At 42.8% G+C, this 21,256-nt stretch overlaps 1 protein-coding gene across 3 annotated transcripts in view; it reads left to right on the top strand.

Moving 5' to 3' along the window:
* Positions 1-21,256, top strand: part of CHD7 (chromodomain helicase DNA binding protein 7) — a 177,842-nt gene that overhangs the window by 128,956 nt on the left and 27,630 nt on the right. For all 3 annotated transcript variants that reach the window (XM_029222949.1, XM_029222950.1, XM_029222948.1), the window contains exons 8-19: positions 565-679; positions 3,912-3,995; positions 5,441-5,578; positions 5,661-5,782; positions 6,130-6,373; positions 7,587-7,763; positions 11,926-12,069; positions 13,287-13,542; positions 19,256-19,466; positions 20,125-20,320; positions 20,607-20,774; positions 20,971-21,150. In XM_029222949.1, coding sequence (XP_029078782.1) covers positions 565-679; positions 3,912-3,995; positions 5,441-5,578; positions 5,661-5,782; positions 6,130-6,373; positions 7,587-7,763; positions 11,926-12,069; positions 13,287-13,542; positions 19,256-19,466; positions 20,125-20,320; positions 20,607-20,774; positions 20,971-21,150 — 2,035 coding nt within the window. The remainder of the gene's footprint in view (positions 1-564; positions 680-3,911; positions 3,996-5,440; positions 5,579-5,660; positions 5,783-6,129; positions 6,374-7,586; positions 7,764-11,925; positions 12,070-13,286; positions 13,543-19,255; positions 19,467-20,124; positions 20,321-20,606; positions 20,775-20,970; positions 21,151-21,256) is intronic.

Below are 21,256 nucleotides of genomic sequence, written 5' to 3'. Positions count from 1 at the left end.
TCAGAGCTGGGAGACGGGAACTGACCAGGAGCTGGTTGGGGACAAGGGAGTTCCAGAGCTGGTGGTGGCCCTTTGCTGCCCAGCAGCTGTAGAAGGAGGGAGTTAGGTTTACCTTCGCTCTTTTAAATTTGAATTCTTTTACCTTGACAGAAACCTTTTATTTCTCAATTAATGATAAAAGGCTCAAAACGAATTCATAATTAAGGCCACCCTGTAGTGCTAATTGTTTTGTATTGAAGTGTAATCCATTCACTTATGAGAACAGCTTGTCACTAGGTCATTTCCTTTTCTTTCTTTTTTTTTTTTTTTTTAATGGGAGGTGGATAAGAGAACTGCAGGCCCAGGACAGAAGGCAAATTTTAGGCATTATTATTGATTTTCTTTTCTTATTCTCAAACATTAGTAGTTATATTGAACGTGGCTTGGCAACCTCTGTGAGTAATTAAACAGGTTATTATGTTAATTATCTGTTTAGTTCATTTTGGGGGGGAATGATAATGAACATGTATAATAAAAGATTAATGATCTTCTACCTGTTTCAAGGATATTATTTTGTTCTTTTAGCTCTTATCTTCATTGTCAATGGGCATCTGTAGAAGATCTGGAAAAAGATAAGAGAATTCAGCAAAAGATTAAACGATTTAAGGCAAAGCAGGGCCAGAACAAATTCCTTTCAGAGGTATGGAAAACCTGGTTAATTTTCTAAAGTATTTACATTTTTAAAATGTTCTGAATTTTGAATTTTAGGTCAGTATATTGTTAAGAAAAACTAGTTTGCCTCATTTGGTGCTGTTACTTGCATATCGGTAACTGGTTATTGCTAAAATAATTTGTAAACAGGAAATTTCTCATTCTTCCTGTTGCTTAGTTCTAGAAGATACTGGTCCTTATGATATTATGTGGAAATATGATGGTGTGATTAAATCTTGTAATGAAAATACAGTTAGTAGACAGTGAAAAAAGTAAGTAGACAAAAGTCCTATTAAGATTTTAGCAGGGTAAAAACGCTACAGTGAGTATTAAGTATAAGTTCTAGGATCTAAAAGTTTCTTTCTGTTGGGGGAGGTGTGTGACAAATTTCTTCTGTTCAAGTCAGTGCCTAATTACAGAGAGTTTTCACTGAACTCCTTTTCACAGATTATGCGCTGTGGTGCAGGAGTTGATATAATATTCTAATACCTTTGCCTGCCCCCCTTTATCCTGGGTTATCAATTACGATGAGAAGGTACCCATACCTAGGGCAGGGAAGAAGTCCTGCGTATTTTACGAAGTGCCAGGTTCCCCTCCAGTGTAGTCAATTACATTGACAAAATGCTCTCACAGAGTGCTTCCTGGGGTCCCTGGGCTTGTGACCACCAATTTGCTTTCACTTTACAGCCTGAAGCAGATAAAAGAGAAACCTTCACATTGAAAGACTAAATTGGCTGACTTATTAGTTTTCCTCTCCATAAGGGAATTAACAGAGTGCAAACTGTAAAGAAGTGTGAAATTTGATGGAAAATAATACCTGCTTCACGACCAACTTGACACACACCGACCCCTTGTTGGAGATGGGGGAACGGGGGACCGAAGAAAGTTCCGTAGTTTTATGTCCTAGAGTCAATCCTTATACCCTCAGGTGACAGGTCTGGGTTCTCCTGGAATCTGATTTCCACGCCCCCAAAGGCATATTGTAAAATCTGCACTGGATGGGAAATGAGGTGGAGGGGATTCCGCCAGACAGATGTGTCCATGTCACCGAGCACCAGCCTCCTTGCCTGCAGTGGTCAGCACCAAGGGGTGCAGGTGCTTGGATGGGACTCACTCCCTCATGTCCTGGGGAATATGTAGGTGATTCTTTCTTTGAAAGGACAGGTTCTGAGAAAATACCAGGAAGTTCTGTTTTTCATGCCCCTTAATGAAACTAAAGTTAAATGTTTGTGATATTGGGCAAGTTGAAATCCTTAGCTTCCTCCTAGAAAGAGACGCTGTACGTTCTACTGATGTTTTTGTGCATCCGTGTTAGGAAAAGGAAAGAGTACTGTGGTTACCCCCACCCTGCTCCTTAAATCATGGTTCTGCTCATTGAGTTTATTTGTGCTTCTTGGAGTCAGATGCCCTTCAGGGACGTGGGCCCGGCCCGAGGTGTGTAGTCTACCTTTTTGAGTCTGTCTCTGGGAATCACCTGTACCAAGGCTGAAATATATTATCTTGCTGGTAACTTGGCAGCTAGAGATCTCAAGTTTTGTCCTGAATGGAAGTAGCATAAACTTGAGTCTGAAAAGGTGATCTGAAGGTTAACAGAGAAGGATACCAATTCTCTTCCCCTCTTTCTTTCTTACATACACACACGCACCCCCCGACCCCCACCCCCCGCTCACCACACACACTGTTTGTCATGTCCCGTAGATGGTCCTGGCTTCAGGTGCCCGAGGGTTCTGCTGCTTTGGGAGTTTTAGTTATGACCACCTTTGCATTCTCTGTTTCACCTTAGGCTTCCTTTTAAGTCACTGCAACTCAAATCTCTACTCAAAAGGATTATCAGAACTGGACATTATGTCACACGCGTGGTGGCATAGATTGCCCGCTTGAAGGATAAACGTGTTTAGGAGTCAAGTTAAGGATTTTATTTCAGTAATGAAAGATTCTGTTTAAGAACAAGTTGTCTTAGAGCTTTTATCAGAAGAGCCTAGTTTTATGGACAGTTCTAGTGCTTATGCTTTATGTGAATAATACATAGATATTGTGTGCCTAAGTCTAGAAGCTTTGACAAAGCCAATACATTTAATATATGAACATTTTAAATTAACGGAACGTTTCAAGGGTTTCTTTGCCTTCGTCATGAACTCTGTGTAAAGGCCTGAGGCAGTTGAAACACATTCTGGTATTTCTGGCTTTTGTTTTATAATTCACAGTTCAAAGCATCCAGACTGGGTGCTGTAAGTGGGCCCAGGGGCCCAGGGAATGTTTGTTATCCTCAAGCCAACTGTGACCAAACGGCCCTTCAACCTGCAGCTCAGGGGATACAAAGAGTATCTAAGTGGCTTGTAATATGTCTTTGCCAAGCATTTGAATGAAGTTATATTACTGATAAATTAATCTCTAGAAACACATAATAATGTGTCTTTTCTAACTTGTCTGACTCTGACTTGTTTAAAGTATGGCTTAGTCTGTAACTTCCTTTTGAGCCGCCTTCTGTTCTTTTACATGAGATAACTTTGCAGGCACGCAGCCTTACTTTAGTTTTGTAAAGATTGTTAATATATTGGCTAAAGAACCCAATTTTTTAAGCCTCATTTCTTTATCCTTAAGAGATTTAGCCAAATGCTCTGTGTTCAGTACAAATAAATCATTAGAACACTTAGATGAACGCCAAGACTGTGCTCAAATGAGGTACTAATACTGATTGGCAAAGACGACCAACCATCACAAGCTCTGTTCACACCAAAATATGGAATTCACTGGTCTCAGCGTTTTTAGCTTTTGAATAACATTCTGCAAATGATGCTGTGAGGCATCAGACAACTCCAATAAGTTTTGAGACTCCAACAGCACTTACTGTGCATGGCTCTGAGTCTTCATTGCAAGCTGTGGTTTCAAGAATGTCAAATGCATTGTGTGCCATAAGCCTTTTGGATTGCTCATTAGTGAATTATAATTTCACACTTCATTTAAAATATTCTTAAACATTTTCTCACAGTAAAAAGGTTTCACACAGTAATTAAAAGACCCAGTTAACAAAGTCTGAGAAGTCTGATTTCCTCATGGGGAGTGATTTTGCTAAATTGTAGCATTTCAATTAATATAATAGAACTTGCCAAATATAAATTTTGTATTGCTGTGACCCAAAATATTATTGCCTGATGAAAAGTGAAATAGTGTCTACTCTGAGGAGTTAAATAAACATTTTAACTTCTTTTCCTTTGGTGTAGATTGAAGATGAGCTTTTTAATCCAGATTACGTGGAGGTTGACCGGATAATGGACTTTGCACGTAGCACAGATGACCGGGGAGAGGTAACAGAAGATCATTTGTATTAGAAGCCAGTGACTCGGAGAGCTTATGTGTGCTTATGGAGGATGATTGTGGACTCCTAGATCTGGTTCTGGTCGGGGCCTTGGGTTATGACACACTTGCTCTAAACTTAACTGAAATTTATTGACCTACTATTAGTTTTAGGACTTAATAATCACTGTAAATGTGTTGTTTTGTTTAGTCTGAGAGCTTTTTAAAAGAAATCAGTTTTCAGTGTGAAACAAATAGACTTTTTGCACGGTTCCAGATACGATCAATAAAGGATTCAGTATATTTTGGTATAAATCTATTACGTAGCATGAATTTCCCTTATAAACTAAGAGTGCTCTTAGAGCAGAATGCAGTGCAAAGATATTTAACATTGGACGTCCTTAGTGAAGCTGACGGACCTCATTTAATGTGGTGCACAGAAGATACTATAAAATCTTTCTCTTTATGAGATCCCAGTCTAGGCATGCCCAGGTTGCTTTGCAGAACCCTACGAGGCTGTTAAGGACAGTCGGTAGGGCACAAGAGTAAAGACAAGTCTAGTGACTTCTGAGCATTGTGTCTTAGTAAGTCTATGCCCGCCCGCCATGAGGTATGTCATTCCTAGCTTCTTCTTGTAAATTAAACTTTGTAAAGGTTTGTATCTTGCTTGTCTAGTGAGTCTGCAGTGAACTCCCATTTTACTCCAAACTCTGTATCACGAGGTCCACGATGTTTCAGAGATCGTGTCTGTGACATGATGTTTACCTTTCTAGTTTTGCTAAGTTGCACTTTAAAAGAAAATTTTTTTTCCCCCATCGTATATTTACCTAGTACAGCAAATGTTTGTAACATCACAACCAGGTCAGTGTACCTTGGTCCTGAGATGAAGATCAACAAACCAAAATATTTTCAAGAAGAAAGACAGAGGAAGTCCTGTTGATCTGCGTTATCCAAACTGTTTTGCTCTGCAGTCTTTCTAGAGCTCAGACACATTATTTTAAAGTGATAGCATGCAAACAGTATCTCTTTAAGAAGAAGGCAGAAATCCTAATAAATTGAAGTCTGTTTCTCATTCCTTAAGAAAGTAGCCAGTTAGGCAAATATGTAAACACACCAAGATGGGTTACCGCATAAGTCTGAATCAGACGCCCGATGATTTGCACAGATAAGAATAAGGCTCAGATCCGGCTTTGTTATTTGCTAGCTATGTCTGTGTACTTTTTTGGCTTTTGAACATGACTTACCAGTGGCTTAGATAAAAGTCAGTTTGTTCTGATAATATTCAGTAATATTACTTCCAGTTTAGACTTGAGACTCCGTAACTAAGGACTCCTCTCGTTCAGTGGTCATAGTTCTGAAACTTCTCCCAGCTCCATCTCACTGTGTCTGGGGTAGTGTCTGTCGGTAAGTGCAGTAGAGCATGAACCCAACTGTGCTGTGTTTAAACCCGGCCCAGCCTGTGACTCACTACCTGGTGAAGTGGTGCTCACTGCCTTACGAAGACAGCACGTGGGAGCTGAGGCAGGACATAGACCAAGCCAAGATCGAAGAGTTTGAGAAGCTGCTGTCCCGGGAGCCGGAAACAGAGCGCGTGGTAAGGAGGGCGAGTGGCGGTGGTTTTAATGTATGTGGTCTCTGAGAAACCACTGATGGGACTTTTACTATATTTGAAACAGGAGCGACCTCCTGCTGATGACTGGAAGAAATCGGAGAGTTCCAGGGAGTATAAAAACAATAACAAACTCAGGGAATACCAGTTGGAGGGAGTAAACTGGCTACTTTTCAATTGGTACAACATGTACGTAAAATGTGGGTTTTTTCACTTAAAAAAAAAAAGCCTACGGTAGCTCTTTTGTCGTTATCTAAAGTATTGATCAAATATAGCTTAACATTTTAACTCGCTAATAGAAATTATTTAAAAAAAAGCAAACACTGGAAGTACGCTTAATATTTGTTTACTTAACACATATTAATATAGAGATTGCTACAAGTGTGTAGCAATAATTTTTATGTCTTAGAGCATTTTGTTTGAAACTGTATTTTGTTGTATGTAAGGGAACGTCTAAGGCATGCATTTATGAGTATGAAAGCACTGTCTTGTGTGTATACTTACTAAAGTTTCCTTGTTTTATTTCTCTCCCAAAGGCGAAACTGCATTTTAGCAGATGAAATGGGTTTGGGAAAAACTATCCAGTCCATTACATTTCTCTATGAGATATATTTGAAAGGAATCCATGGCCCTTTTTTAGTAATTGCCCCATTGTCCACAATCCCCAACTGGGAAAGGGAATTCCGGACCTGGACAGAGTTGAACGTGGTTGTGTATCATGGGAGTCAAGCTAGTCGTCGGACCATTCAGTTGTATGAAATGTACTTCAAAGATCCCCAGGTAAAAGCATCACAGGCGGGGCGGTCCTTAGGCTTATAGACATTTTAAGGCGTTGGATGTTAAAATGGTCTCAGACCTTTGGCAGCGGAGGTCTAGATTTTGCAGATAGAGAATTTTGCTTTAGATTTCTTACCCAATTTGTGTTTGTCTTATAATTCCACATCTTTTGCTTGCAGCTCTTTATTTTTATAGCCTTGGTCATTCTAATGATTAGAATGAATGAAATTTCGTTTTACCTTGGATGACTGCTAAAAATCATTTAATGTGTTGATATGCTAATTTGGTTTATTTTGCAAGCCCTAGAAGAAAGCGAAACAGAAAATGGAGTTTTTTAATGTGAATGGAAAGAATATTGTGTTATTTATTGTTGCTAGAAGTGAAAAATATTAGGTATGTGGTATTAACTGGTACATTGAATGAAATATACCCAAAGGGGAGAATTTATACTTTGGGTCTTAGTAGCAACTGCTATGATTTTTAACTAATTTTAGTTACCTGTCTGCAATTATCCTATGATATTGACAGTGAAGCATTATAAATGACAAAGAAAGAAGAATAAGTAGTATATGCGAAAATAGTTTTAAGCAATAGGTGGTAAATGGAAGTCCTATAGCTGGAAATAGGACAGAGTTTTGTTGTCTATGTTTGTTTAGCTTGAGTGTAAAATCTGCCCTACAATTAAATACTTAAAGGAGAAAAAACCTAAAATCTATTTTGGTGTTGATCTTTAGATTTGGGAAATTGTTATAAGTTCTGTCCTGAGTTGAATGTTCTTTTCGTGTTAGCACGTTAAAAGTAAAAAGCAAGTTACAAAAGTTTAGATACATAAATAAAAAGTTTTAAAAAGTAAAAGCGGTTTTAAAAAGTTGTCTTAGTACATAATTTCTTTGGCCTTTCACCTTTTGGAGTCTGTAGGATGTAACTAGAATGGGCCCACTTAGTGACTCTTTACTGCGTGTGATCTGTAAGGAAATTGGGTTGGAAATTGTACTAACAATTTTCAGACTTCCTTGAAAAAGGTAAGGTTTTAAAACTCTGTTGTACCATAAGAGCTTAAAACCTCCAAAACACCTTGAAAACAAAGTATAAGTGTTATGTAGAATAAAGATGTCCCCAAGGGGATCAATACATATATTTTACTGCTGTTTATTCATCCTTAAAGTTATTAATGTAACCTTTAATGCTAAGTAATAATCCAGAGTTGTTCTTGTAGGGTCGCGTGATAAAGGGGTCCTATAAGTTTCATGCCATCATCACTACGTTTGAGATGATTCTGACCGATTGTCCTGAGCTGCGGAATATTCCCTGGCGCTGCGTGGTCATTGATGAAGCCCACAGGCTGAAGAATCGGAACTGCAAGCTGTTGGAGGGACTCAAGCTGATGGACTTGGTCAGTGGTCATGTTGGCGATTCCCTTGACCCCGGATAGAATTGTCCCTGACTCAGTATTCCCGTTGCTCTGAATCTGAATGATACCTTTGAAGGGTGTTTGCAAAACCAGTCAAACGCTGTGATGTACGCTCCTGCGCTTCCAGTGACTTAAAAGTCGCTGCTGTCCTCCTGATTCTCACGCTGTTGGCTGGTGTCTTTGCACGGTTGTATCACAGCAGAGGATAGTCATGGTGTTTTTCACTGAACTGAGTTTCCAGTATTTGCTTGTCCCTTTTGTTTGTAAATACTGCCACTTCATAAGCTGTTGGGCCAAATGTTAGCTCCGTGACGATCATCCAGTTATATTCCAGGGCTCGTAGGTTTTGGCGTCCAGGGGCCAGGAGGACTTGTAGGTGCAAATTCTCAGTAAGTTGAATGGATATCTGGAATTGGCTCAGTTCGTGCAGACACTTAGAAGTTTGGGGCATTGCAAGACCTTGCGTTTGATCTGGAATTTCAGACACGTCTATCCCATACTCTTCCAGCTTCCTAAGGGATAGTCAGGGCTTCCTGATTAGATTTTTCTAGATTTCTTTTTCGGTAGGAGTATCATAGGAAAACATATTGTAGAAGTGGGGAATTTGACTGATTTTCCTTTCCACACTGCTGTATGATTTTCTAGCAGAAATTACTACATGACTCAGTCATCCTCAGGTTTCTTTTCACTCTATAGTTTACAAGGTGGGTTTTGATCACTTGTTTTTATTTTTAATGTACATTTAAGAAGCAAAGATATTGTTGTTTAGCATGTCTTGGATGTTTTGATGAGCTTTTCAAAAATACAGAAAGATTTTTAAAATCCCTTTAGTGTCGACTTCTATAGATTAATTTGACCTCCCGTTAATCGAGAGTTTGAGATGGGAAGGAATACGCTATATGTTCACGGCTTGTAAATTTCTTACTGAAGACTGGTACCACCGAAAAGAACACTTTAAAGCTTTCTGTTGCAGCTGGTTCTTTGAAGCAGCTTCTTTTATTCCTAAATTAAGGGGATTGGATTAGCCAGCTATTCTTTTAATTAACAACAAACAAAAATCTAGTTTTGTTTAAAGGAAAAGGTCTGACTGAATTATCCTATTTCGGATGGGATTTCCCATCCTTAAGACCTTTCTCAGAGCAGTTTCGTATTATTTGGTGTTCAGTCCACAGAACGAATTAGAACACTTGTAAATGGTGAACAGTCTTGAAGACATGAATAAGCATGTGGAAAAGAGAAACTCTGTGGCTGTATTTGGTCTCTCTAGGTGATATTTTAGTCTTACATTGAAGTAAACCTATTAATGTTTAGGTGAACATTAATTCTCATGAAATATCTAACTACGTCTTCTGAGTAGGGACCCATCTTCACAGTGGTCCATATAAGACACGGTTATGGCACCATTTCCTGAAGTCTTAGATAGTCATCTCAGTTTATTTCAGTTGTTTTCTGTTATTAGTGTCTGTGCTCCCAGGTAGTAGATTCTTAACGGCAAAACAGCCCTTCATTGGTGAGCACAGTTCGTTTAACTGTCAACATCAAACAACCTAATTGTCGCTGGGAGATTTCAAAGGATTTTCTGTTGTTTATAGTAATACTTCATTGATGGATTAGAATTTGCTACCCAGATAATTTTTCTGTTACACATTGCAGTGTTCCCAAACCACTTTCACATAATGGCGCATATAGAAAATGATATTTGTACATCATACCGGGGTAAGCTGAGAAGGGCTGGCCACTACTGCAGGTGACCGGCCCTGGGGTCCTGACTGTCACAGCCGTACCGGCTGCCCCAAGGACTTGGCGTACCTGTAACTCATTCATGTCTCACCATGGGAAGCTCTGATTAACAAATGAACAAAATCATTCTTTTTTCTGATGATCAAGAATCTTTACTTTCACAAGAATTGTTTTCGAGATGGAGCACATTATTATTGTTCAGAGTTAGAATATAATTATATTTGTCCAGTTCTGAAGAGCTCATTGCCTGGTCTTTAAGTCCTTCCTTAAAATATCCATCATGAGAACTTATACACTGGCCACTTTTTGTTCATCGTTTCTAGAATAAGGCGCGGTGCAAATAAGGACTATATCCAGCTGTGGAGCAGGTCACAGGGAACTGCTGTTACCTGCACTAGACACAGTTATGATGGAGGTGATTCGGGTTGTCTTTAAGTGCGTTCTGAGAAAGGGAGGACCAGTGAATGTTTTCAGCTCTCCCATGGCAAAGGAAATTCTTGTGAAGATGCTGGGATGAGGGACATTTACGGTCCCCACTGTCCTCCACGGGAGCCCTGGAAGCAGGGCCATCTCCTTGTCCCTTCTTGACAAGGAGGGGACTCTCTGGAGGCGGCAGTAGTTCTTCGTGGATTCTGTTATCTCATCTTTCATTGTCAGGAGGCCTCACACAAATTAAAGACTCTGCTGAAATGAAATCAAATGGACGCCACTCCATCAGAGCTAAAAAGAATGGTAACGTTTTCAAGCCAAAAGCCTAGCTGCTGACATGGTTGAGCTTGGAGATGATAAGCTTGGTAGCCCGTCTCTCACGTGACATTCTGTGACACCTGTATATTAATTGTATGTTACATAATAGTTACTTTCAAAGGGAGACCTGGTTTTTTTTTTTTTTTTGTTACCCATGCAGCCTTACCAAAGGGTCATATGTGTAATCATTCAGTGAAGCTGGTTTTAAACAGCCCTTGAGGGGAAGCAGCATAAAAAAGTTGTTCTTTCCCCGCCCCCCCCAAAATAAGTTAATTTTGAAGTTAATAACTTAAAAGGCTTTTTCTGAAGTACTGATATCTGGTTAGCGGCTCAGCATTTCACTTGGTCACAAAGGATATAAAAAAAGCCAGGAGACAATCTTTAGTACCCACACAGCTCTCCCACAGCAATAACTCTTTTCCTGAATGTATGGCAATATTCTAAACAATTCTTGGATGAAGTAATTTTGGACTTGACTACGTCAGGGACCGTGGCCCAGGCTACTCACCAGTATGGTTATACGTTAGAAGATCCTGAGTTGATTTGCAAGCTTCTTACCCTTTGTGAATTCAATGAGTTGGAAGATGATGATGGTCTGTGTGTCTTCCTGAATCAGAGACCTCTTATTCAAAAGGGAGCAAAGGAAGAATAAAAGCAAATTGAACTGCTTCACCTCGCTTTCACAGTACTCCATTGACAGATAAGACACGGTAGGTACTGAGAAAAAGAGCGTGCCCTTAGGTGTATCGCCATCCAGGGTTTACTGAGCACATACTCTCCGCTCGGCAACCAAGCCTTATCGGACTTCCAGTTGAGTCAGAATATTGCTTTTGAACCTCCTAGAAGGTGTAGCCACTTTTTTGAAATAGCTTTAGTAACTGGACGGTGTACCAGATGGCCAAAGTAGAAAATAATAAGGCCCTTCAGATTAATAAATTCACCGTCGTTAAGACTGGTCACCATTGTCGGATACGTGGAAGTGTGAGGACAAGGGTACAAATGCATAAGGAAAGCTGGAGAAAGAGCTCGTAAACAGGAAGAATTGCCTTAAAGAGATACGTACCTTGGTTCAAGGAGACAAAGTTAGAAATAGCATCTGTTTACCAAAAAAAACAAAAAAGTGATTGTGGTATTTAAAACCAAGCTGACCTCTTTGCTAGTTCGAAACGTTTGCAGAAAAAAATAGTTTTTCATGTGCTGTTGCCTGTGGAAGACCTTCTTTTGTCTCTGAAGTGAGTCATGCAGGAAGTAGACGGGGAGGGGAGAGCCCTGTCGGTGTGGAGAGCAGAGAGAAGCATGCGAGCTTTGTCTGAGCCTAGGGATTTGAGGAAAAAGCTTAAACTTTGGTGGGGAGAGAAGCCTCAAGATGTAGGGGACCTGCGAAGCCACAGCACCAGAATGTTTCCTGGGACCTAAAAATCCCAGGAAAAAACAAAATGGCAAGACACGTTTACGGGGTCCGGGAGTCTATCTGAAGCAGGACCACATTTCTCGCATCTCCGCCTTCGGATCTAACTCCTGTATTTTACGCAGGGTGGGTGCTGAATTTCAGCGTTCCTGAGTGGAAGTCGGAAAATGCCTGTGTCGAGAGAGGCTTTGGTGTTAAGAGATGCGCTTTGTTATGATCTGCTCAGTTGCTCTCCTCGCACCCCTGTAGGAACACAAAGTGCTGCTGACAGGGACCCCGCTCCAGAACACCGTGGAAGAGCTCTTCAGCTTGCTTCACTTCTTGGAACCAGGTCGATTCCCTTCGGAAACCACCTTTATGCAAGAATTCGGTGATCTGAAAACCGAAGAACAGGTACTGACCAAGCCTCCTTTGTATTTCAGTCACGTAATTGAAGATTAACCCCCGAAAGGGCAGAGCGTTAAGATTCAACCATTTAAAAATGTAAATTATATCCATTCCCCCCCGCCCCCAGCCAACCTCAGTAGACGGGTGAGCTTTACACCCCCTTTCCTTGGACATTCTGAGTCTTCGTTAAGGTGGTGTTCTGATTGGTTTGTTTGTCCCTTTGCCCTCCGGAAGCGCTGTCGAGACTCAGAGAGAGGTTCCATAACTGTTCATGTACTTTTCAGCCGCTGTGCTATTGATTTTGGTGGTTTTGCCATGTATGCTTTCGGGTGTAGTGTCAGAAGCTGCTGAAATTTGTCGAGCCGTTTCCCTCCTGGAGTTCCGAGGTTCTAGTCTTATTTCTTACTTGGTCACATTGCTTACTTTTCTTGAGTCTACATATGTTCATTTAGAAACGTGGGTCCTAACTACCTTGCAGGATTTCTGTGAGAAATAAATATGGTATTGCATATGAAAAGTGGTCGGTTATTTCGTACATCGTGAGAGTTATGTTGGTGTTGGTTATTAGGCTGTATTTGAGATAAACATGGAGATACGCTTGAAATCTTGGTCTTCATGTGCCCCCTTCCCTAACTTACTGTCTAAAACCTCTTAGCTTAGTTCAAAGTGGAGTCTGTTTTGTTTTGTTTTGCTTTTCTTAAAATAAGAGCTGTCGGGTGTGCAGTATCCTATTGCCAGTCAACAGAAAAGAACAGAGGGGGACGTCCCTGCATGCTGCATGCTCATTGGTGCAGGGACCGGACAGCTCCTTGGCTTCCTCACGCTTTCTATCAGCTCTTTCTAGAAAGGAAGAGAATTGAAGTGTGGCACTCCCATGACATTGTCTCTTCCTTCCTCATCATCACAAAGGCTTAAGACAAACAGAAGGGAAAACTAACAGAATAAGTGGGGTTCTTTCCTGCTGTGTTGTACCGTTCAAGCCTCCTGGCTGTTCAGGACTCCTGGGCAAACGAAGTAGCCCATCGGAAATTGGCCACGCAACCTTTATGCACTTCTGTTATGGACATCTGTAATGTAAGATCAGTGCTTCCATACCCTCCCTGGGCTTTGACAAATGAAAATGAATGGTAAATAAATACGAGAATTGTGGTTTTTCATGTTAGTATATGTTATACCATGCAAGCAAGTCATGATACCGGTATTTACTTGAGGTCCTTTTTTAGGTGCAAAAACTCCAGGCTATTCTAAAGCCAATGATGTTGAGACGTCTCAAAGAGGACGTGGAAAAGAACTTGGCCCCCAAGGAAGAAACGATCATCGAAGTCGAGCTAACAAACATTCAGAAGAAATATTACCGAGCCATCCTTGAGAAGAATTTTACGTTTCTTTCCAAAGGTGGTGGTCAAGCTAACGTCCCCAACCTTTTAAACACTATGATGGAATTACGGAAGTGCTGCAATCATCCCTACCTTATTAACGGTAAGCTGCCCGCCTGGCACCTTGTTTCAGTAATTGTCCAAACCCCAGAAATCCTTTTCTCCCTCCAGACTGATGATTTTACGGTTCATGATCATCCCAGTGTGGGTTTCATCACCTTCCTATTCTTCACAAAGCCTCCTTCTCTGTAGCCGAGGGTGCAGAACTGTTGTCCCCGCCGATCCCTGAAGCAGGACCTCCACGCACCTCTCCTGTGTCTGCATCTCACCCCTTGAAGGGAGGTGTTGCTGCTTGGTGGCTAGAAGTCATCAAACATGGTAACAGTTAAAGAGAAATTAGCCCCTGATTGAGGTTTCCCTGCTCTGTATGTGTGTGTGTTTAGGTCAGAGAAGTTAAAGAGCAGCTTTGGAGTGAGAGGCAGCTGTCAGCTGTCTCAAGACTTTGATGGGAGAAAAGTTCTTGCAGTCTCGAGGCCTCTAGCATCCTTTCTCTAAGAGTGAGAGAGAGGTTATCTCGAGTGTTGATAATAGTTGGTTCCTGGTGCTGACGGATGCTTCATGGTTTTCCTGTTTTCTTAACTAAATTGATAGTGTTATGAACTGATATGAGTAAAAACCTGTATCGTACCCTTCCAAAAATCATTAGAGGAATAAAGCTTTCATGCCTATGATGTGTAAGATACTCTGGGGAATACAAGAACCTTCAGTTTGTGAGGGATTGAGATTAGGAAAGCTGTTAGAAAGCGATGGCATTGAGACAAGGATTTTGCCAGTCAGGGTTGGAAAAAGAAAGGGCATTTAGGCTGATGTAATCCCATGAACAAAGAGAAGGAGGCAAGAGAACAAAGGGGGAACCTGCCCAAAGTATAAAGGACGCGTAAGAAACGGTGGGACAGTGAACCTTAGACACAGTGGGACCTTGTGGGAAGCCCAGATGCTAGCTCGTGGAATTTGGGTGAAGCTTGGAAATGATTAGAGATGTGATTCAGGATGATTGATCTGGCAACATGGTATAAAACGGACGGGAGTAGGGAAAGACATACAAGCAGAAAGCCCCGCTAGGAGGCGACTGCTGTAGTCCAGGCCGGAGTTAATATGGGATAAAGAAAAGTGATGGCCAGCTAAATCAGGGTGCTTGTGTGCAATTATAATTGGCCAGCAATTCAGTTAGGTTCCTTTCCAGGGAAGAAGGAACAAAGCCAGGTTTGTCATTATCACACTCCATGAGGTTCAAGCACAGCTAAATTAAAGAGTTCCTCATCTCTCCCCGTTGCGTAACTACACACGTACCGACCACCTCACATCCAGAAGCTGCAGTTACTAGACGACAGAGTAGTCCCCACCTGGGACTGTCTCGACGTAGCACACGAGGTCGTGGCTGTGGTGTGACATCAGTGGATGTCTTGTTCAAACTTTGCGCTTGTAGCTTGGTCTTTAAAGAGAGTATCATGTGTGATCATTGCCTGTTTAATGCTGCCAGCCTGCTAATTGCCATGTGTTTAAGAGCCTGTGAGGCCACTGTGGCGAGTGTCACCAGCCTGGTCCTGAGCTGGGGAGATGGAGTTGGGGCTGAAGGTGGTTGATGGTATGAGTAAAACTCTGGTGCATGGACACACGCACGTGAGAGAGACACACACACACACGTTTTCATTTAATGTCTGTAAAAATTAAAAAAAAAATGAGGCACGGTAGCTTCCAAGGGGAAAGAAAAGGCACTAACAAAAGCTGAAATGCTGTAGCAGGACGTGTGGGAAAGGAATGTCTCCCCAGTGGTTGGTAGAAATCCGCCCTAGTCCCCATCAGTTTACCTTGTCGGTTTACATGCTAATCCCGTGCCTTGAGCACTCTGAAGGGGGCAGCCCACCCCAAACCACCGCCCCGGAGGTCTCCTCCCTGGCTGACGGCTCTCCAGGGTCATCCTGTGTCATTCCCTGTTGGCAGAGGTTCTGAGGACTTCCCAGGTGTGGATCCGTGGCCGTTGTTCTGAGTGGTCACACCTCGAGGTCAGCTTTTCTGTCCTGACAGCAAGTTACAAGGTGTCTGTTAAGCAGGCATCCCTACACGCCTTCACGTTGGGAAATTATAGTAAAAAAAACATACACACATGGGCGCACCGGGTGTTACAGCTGCCCAGATGACCTATGTAAAGGTTGTGTTTCAGAGGTTGACCCAGGGCCAGGACTGTCTGTCCTCATCCACAGCCTGGAGAAGGAAGGACAGAAGTACTGACCCAATGCCAGCTCCACGCTCATTTATCGAGCAGTTACAGGAGGCTTTCAGTTTTGAAAATTAAACTGACATTTGGGTTGGTTGTGAAAGAGCAAAGCAGCCCCAGTCAAATGAAAGTTCAGTTCAACAAAGCACAACATTTCTGTGATCGTGGACAAGAGAAGCAACTGTTTGTGTAGCTTGAGAGCGATAACATCAGCAAAGCGGAAAAAACATTAGAAGTGATGGTAGAACACAAACTGTACATAAATGAGAAATGTTTCTAACATGTACTGAGACTTTTAAGAGCATCGAACAGTGTTAGGCGACCATAATAAACGCTTGGTAAGTGCTGCTAGTTGTTTTTCTTGCTGAAAGTTGAGCAGGTAACTGTATGTTACCGTATGTGAGAGTGAAAATGATGTTGAAGACTTGGTAGGGGCCCCGATGTTTCAGGGCGACTTACGCATCCTCTGTTGGTGGTGGGGCGAGGGCGGTGGAGAGCCGTGGGCAGAAAGAAGACAAGACTGAGCTCACGTGATGGAATGAATTTCAGAGAGAAAATGGTAATCTGCAAAAGAAAATAGTTTCTTGGGCTTCCCTGGTGGCTCAGTGGTTAAGAATCCGTCTGCCAATGCAGGGGACACGGGTTCGAGCCCTGGTTCGGGAAGATCCCACATGCCACGGAGCAACTAAGCCCGTGCGCCACAACTGCTGAGCCCGCGAGCCACAACTACTGAAGCCCGCGCGCCTAGAGCCCGTGCTCCGCAACAAGAGAAGCCACCGCAATGAGAAGCCCGCGCACCGCAACGAGAGTAGCCCCTGCTTGCTGCTGCTAGAGAAAGCCAGCACGCAGCAATGAAGACCCATAAATAAGTAAAATTTAAAAAGAAAAGAATTTCTTGTTTGTTTGCGGCTAATATAGCCAGGTGACATTGCAGCTCCTGCCCTCACAGTGACCATCTGTTTAAGGGAACAGACTTCCACACTTCTTCAAGTTATCTCTGACACACACACACACACACACACACACACTTTTAAATGTAAATGCAGGACTTTAGGGCAGTGCCAACGGTGTATTTGGGCTTACCATAACCTATTTCCAGTTCATTTTCTGATTTGATATTTACAAATCTAGCGTCAAGGTAAATCTTTAACTGGTGAACTTGAAAATTCGGCCTTGTAATGACTTAGAAGGTAGGTGCTCCTTCCCTGCCCTCTTGTCTTCAGCTCTTCTGGGCCTAATACGGTGCTACAGGAACCACATAGGAACTATGTTCGCTGATAGCTCTAAGTGAAGTGTTCTTGGTGTCAACTGGCTGCCACTCTAAGAACCTGAATTCACGGCAAAGAGCTGAATGGATCAATTCAGGAGGAACTTCTGTCAGATAAGAAAGAGTGTATTTTAATTCTGGCTACTTTTGATGACATGAGAAATCATTGGTAGTATTGAAAAAGCAGGCAAGTTATTTTTGTCATATAAATAAATTTAAAATGAAAAGATTAAATTTCTCTACTAATTAGACTGAACTTATATTTTCAAATTTTTTACTAAAATAACTCAAACATGTTTATTTTGTCAAAACGATTATTTCATTTTTAAAAGCTGATTCACCGACCGTTAGCTTAAGCTAAAATGCTGTATTTTGATTATGGACTGTAATCCTAATATGAGCAAAAAATAACCGCCCAGATATTATGAGTAAAATCTATTTCTGACTTGCAGAGCTTGTAGTATATTATCCAACAAGAGCAAACTTTTTGAAAAGACCTAATGTAATATATGGATGTAAATCTGTTTTTCCTGTCTCCTGAGGGCCTTCTTGTCCTGAATCCGGAACCTAGATTTCTAAATTTCTTGCCTTGAAAAACATCGTTCAACTTGACGCAAGAGTATTTATTCAAGAATATTCTTTATTCAAGAATATTCCTGCCGATTCTCTTCAACAGCATTTTGGTTTTTACCTTTTCCTAGTAAAACCTTTGCCATTTGTTTCACTTAGATTAACATCCTGAACGTTAGCGTTTTATCATGTGGAAGGGGGAGGGAGAGACAGCAGTTTGGACCCAGCCGGCATTTTCTGCCAGGCCCTTCCTGAGAAGCAGCGATGCACTTTGCGTGGACCTCAGTGCCCGGTCCAGGCATTAGTGACTTTAATCTGGTCTCAGTAAGATCCTTTGTTGATTAATAATGAACAAGCTGTGTTTCAGTGTGTGACCGTGTCATGACTTAACTTGCCCGAGTGCCCTGAAAACGGGAATGGAGGGCACTTCTGTCCCACCCACTGCTGTGTGCCACCGTTCTGTCCTCACGGCTCTGGTGGCCCAGCTCACGTGACCTTTACACCCTGTGAGGGTCCCGTATCCCCATCCTGTGCATAGTTCGTTTACGTTTAAAACCAGTGGTAAGAAGAGTAGCTTAAAGTTCCTGGTACCGTTTAAGGCTGAGGACAAATCCCATTAGATGGTTTTGTTTGTATTTTCCAAAGGATAGGTGACCACCCCTCTGTGCCCAGGGGAGAGGGGCTGGCTGAGCACAGCTGCCGGCCCTGATTGACCCCCACCCCCACCCCGGCCCCGGCCAGCGCGGCCGAACCCCTGCTGCCTAATTCTAGTTAAGCCACTTAAGCGGCTGCAGGAAGCTCAGCCTGCTGCTCCCTGAGCCAGCACGTCTGGGGTCAGGGGAGGAGGTGGAAGGGCTTCCATCCCTGGGAAGGTCCCTCTCTCTCCAGGCTTCTCTCTGATGCACCCAGGTCTTGGAGCAAAGCAGAGGTCTCTTGTGGGGCGATGAGAAAAAGAGGGTTAGGTATAGAAGTCTTTCATGAAACAGAGGTCGGTTTTTGTTTTCTTAAAGCTTTGGGTAATTCAGGGTAGAAGTTTTGTACCTTAGGAACTCACCAATTGAGAATGAACGTGGAGGGAGCTGCAGAGACCGCAGTAAAGATATGCTCAGGCACCCTGAGAAATCCCTAAACTGACCCTGGAAAATGGGCTTCCTGTTGCCGCAGCCCTTTTGGCTGCACTAAGGCGCAGTTGGGTGCACAGACGTCTGCCCTTTTGCACCGTAACTGTTAGAACCCTGTTCCCTTGTCTCTTCGTTTCAGAACAGATTCTGTTATTTGTGTTTATATTCAGCTAGTAAACAGTTCTTCCTTTCTTTAGCATCTTAGGTTCCAGGTTTTCTGTAGGTATCTGGCCCTTGGCTTCTTTCTGCCACTTCTGGCGTGCCAGTCTGTTGTTGAAATTCAGTTTCTACAGACAGCAAACATTTGTTTGTTGGAAAATGTGGGGGGTTCCCCCCCACCACCACAAACGCCTAAATGTGCTGCGCTTAAAACTTTGATCCCTTCTGTACTTCCACGGTTCTGTGTAGACCCTCCTTGGAGCCAGTGGACGGATGTGTGTTCATAAACACGAGTGCGGCCTCCCGGCCCTTACAGTTTGCAGTGGGTTTCGAAAGCAGGTTCACTGTTCTTACTACTAAAAACAGTATTCCGTACCGTAACAGAATATTCCAGCGTTCCCGTTATGCTCTCCAATCTCTGCAGGTGCTGAAGAGAAGATTTTGGAAGAGTTTAAAGAAACACACAATGCCGACTCTCCAGATTTTCAGCTCCAGGCGATGATCCAGGCTGCTGGGAAGCTCGTGCTGATTGACAAGCTGCTGCCGAAGCTGAAGGCCGGCGGCCACAGGGTGCTCATCTTCTCCCAGATGGTGCGCTGCCTGGACATCCTGGAAGACTACCTCATTCAGAGACGGTGAGGGCCGCGCACCGGGGTGGCGAGCTGGGGTCAGAAGACGGGGCTCCATGCGCTTCACCTCCAAGTGGCATGGTGGGGTGGGGGTTGTTTTTTTTTTTTCATAATTTTTTTGGCTCTACGGCACGGCGTGCGGGATCTTAGCCCCCTGACTAGGGATCGAACCCGTGCCCCCCTGCAGTGGAAGCTCGGAGTCTTAACCACCGGACCGCCAGGGAAGTCCCTTGAAGTGGCGTTTATAGTAAAGGGGACGGAGTAGGGGACATGTCACACCTCTTTTTAAAAGCTATAGATGGGCATGACGGCTATTCCATGCGACACGTGCTTTTGTGGGCAGTTCTGCTTTCCAGTTCTTTCCTTTGGCTAGGGGAGAACAGTTCTTACCGAAAATTGAAATTGTTTTGTTGTTTCACTGTTGGAGGTGTCAGCCCTTTTCAGACACTCGAGAGGAAGCAGCAGGAACTTTAGTCTTTGGGGCATTCGACCAGTTGTATGAAAAACTACAACAACACCTATTTGCTCTGAAATTATTTCTGATAAATAATACCATCCTGTTAATACATATCCCATATTATAGTACTTTCTTTAAAACATCAAAAAAGGAAAAATGTATTTTGGCCGTTCGTCAGGCCTCCTTGTTAACACTGACATTTTCTAGGTACCCGTACGAAAGGATCGACGGCCGGGTCAGAGGGAACCTCCGCCAGGCAGCTATCGACAGGTTCTCCAAACCTGACTCTGATAGGTTTGTTTTCCTCCTGTGTACAAGGGCAGGAGGTTTAGGCATTAATCTTACTGCTGCTGATACCTGCATCATCTTTGATTCCGACTGGAATCCCCAAAATGATCTCCAGGTAAACATGCAAGAAAATCTCCCCAATGCCTCCCTCTCCCACTTTTGAAAGTCATTCTGCTATGTCAGACCAATAAATTAAAATCGTGTAGTCGCTCAGGCAGTGTCCCGTGATTGGGGCAAATGAACCGACTAGTAATCAATTTATTAATAATGTGACAGTAATTTCTTAGTGTGTTAACCCTCTTCTGTTAAACTGCACCCCTGTTTATTGGAACAGACGCTCTTATAACTGACGGTCGAGTCTTTTCTTTCTTTGGTAGCCATTCATTTCTTTTTTCTTCCAGGCTCAGGCTAGATGTCACAGAATAGGACAGAGCAAATCTGTGAAAATCTACAGGCTGATTACAAGGAATTCTTACGAGAGGGAGATGTTCGACAAAGCTAGCTTGAAGCTCGGTCTGGATAAAGCTGTCCTGCAGTCCATGAGCGGAAGAGAAAATGCTCCCAACGGGGTAAAGCGCGCCGCCCACACCGTGCATTCACTCTCGCTCCAGTATTTAGCTTTTATACTGAGAAATTTCCCGGCATCTGATTATCTTTGGGCCTCGATATTTTAAGCATTTCTTGTCATTAGGGTTTACCCTCTTTGAGAAAGATGAATCATTTGTTCAGTCTACAGACAATTCTAAAAATATTTCTCTAAAACAGGTACAGCAGCTTTCCAAGAAAGAAATAGAGGATCTTCTCCGGAAAGGGGCCTATGGTGCCCTCATGGATGAGGAGGACGAAGGGTCTAAATTCTGCGAAGAAGATATCGACCAGATTCTCCTCCGGCGAACCCACACCATCACCATCGAGTCTGAGGGAAAGGGCTCCACGTTTGCTAAGGTGCGGATCGATCCCAAGCGGCGGGTGTTCTGTGGCAGCGGAACAGAGTTTGTGTCACGTGCTCCCGGGAAGCACACGTAATGTCTGCTTTATGTTGCACGTTACG

The sequence above is a fragment of the Monodon monoceros genome, unplaced genomic scaffold, assembly GCF_005190385.1.
Source record: "Monodon monoceros isolate NGI ecotype Baffin Bay Population unplaced genomic scaffold, NGI_Narwhal_1 Super_Scaffold_14, whole genome shotgun sequence".
Classification (NCBI taxonomy): Eukaryota; Metazoa; Chordata; class Mammalia; order Artiodactyla; family Monodontidae; genus Monodon; species Monodon monoceros.
Note: the sequence above shows the minus strand (reverse complement) of the source record. Positions and strands in the feature narration are given on the sequence as shown.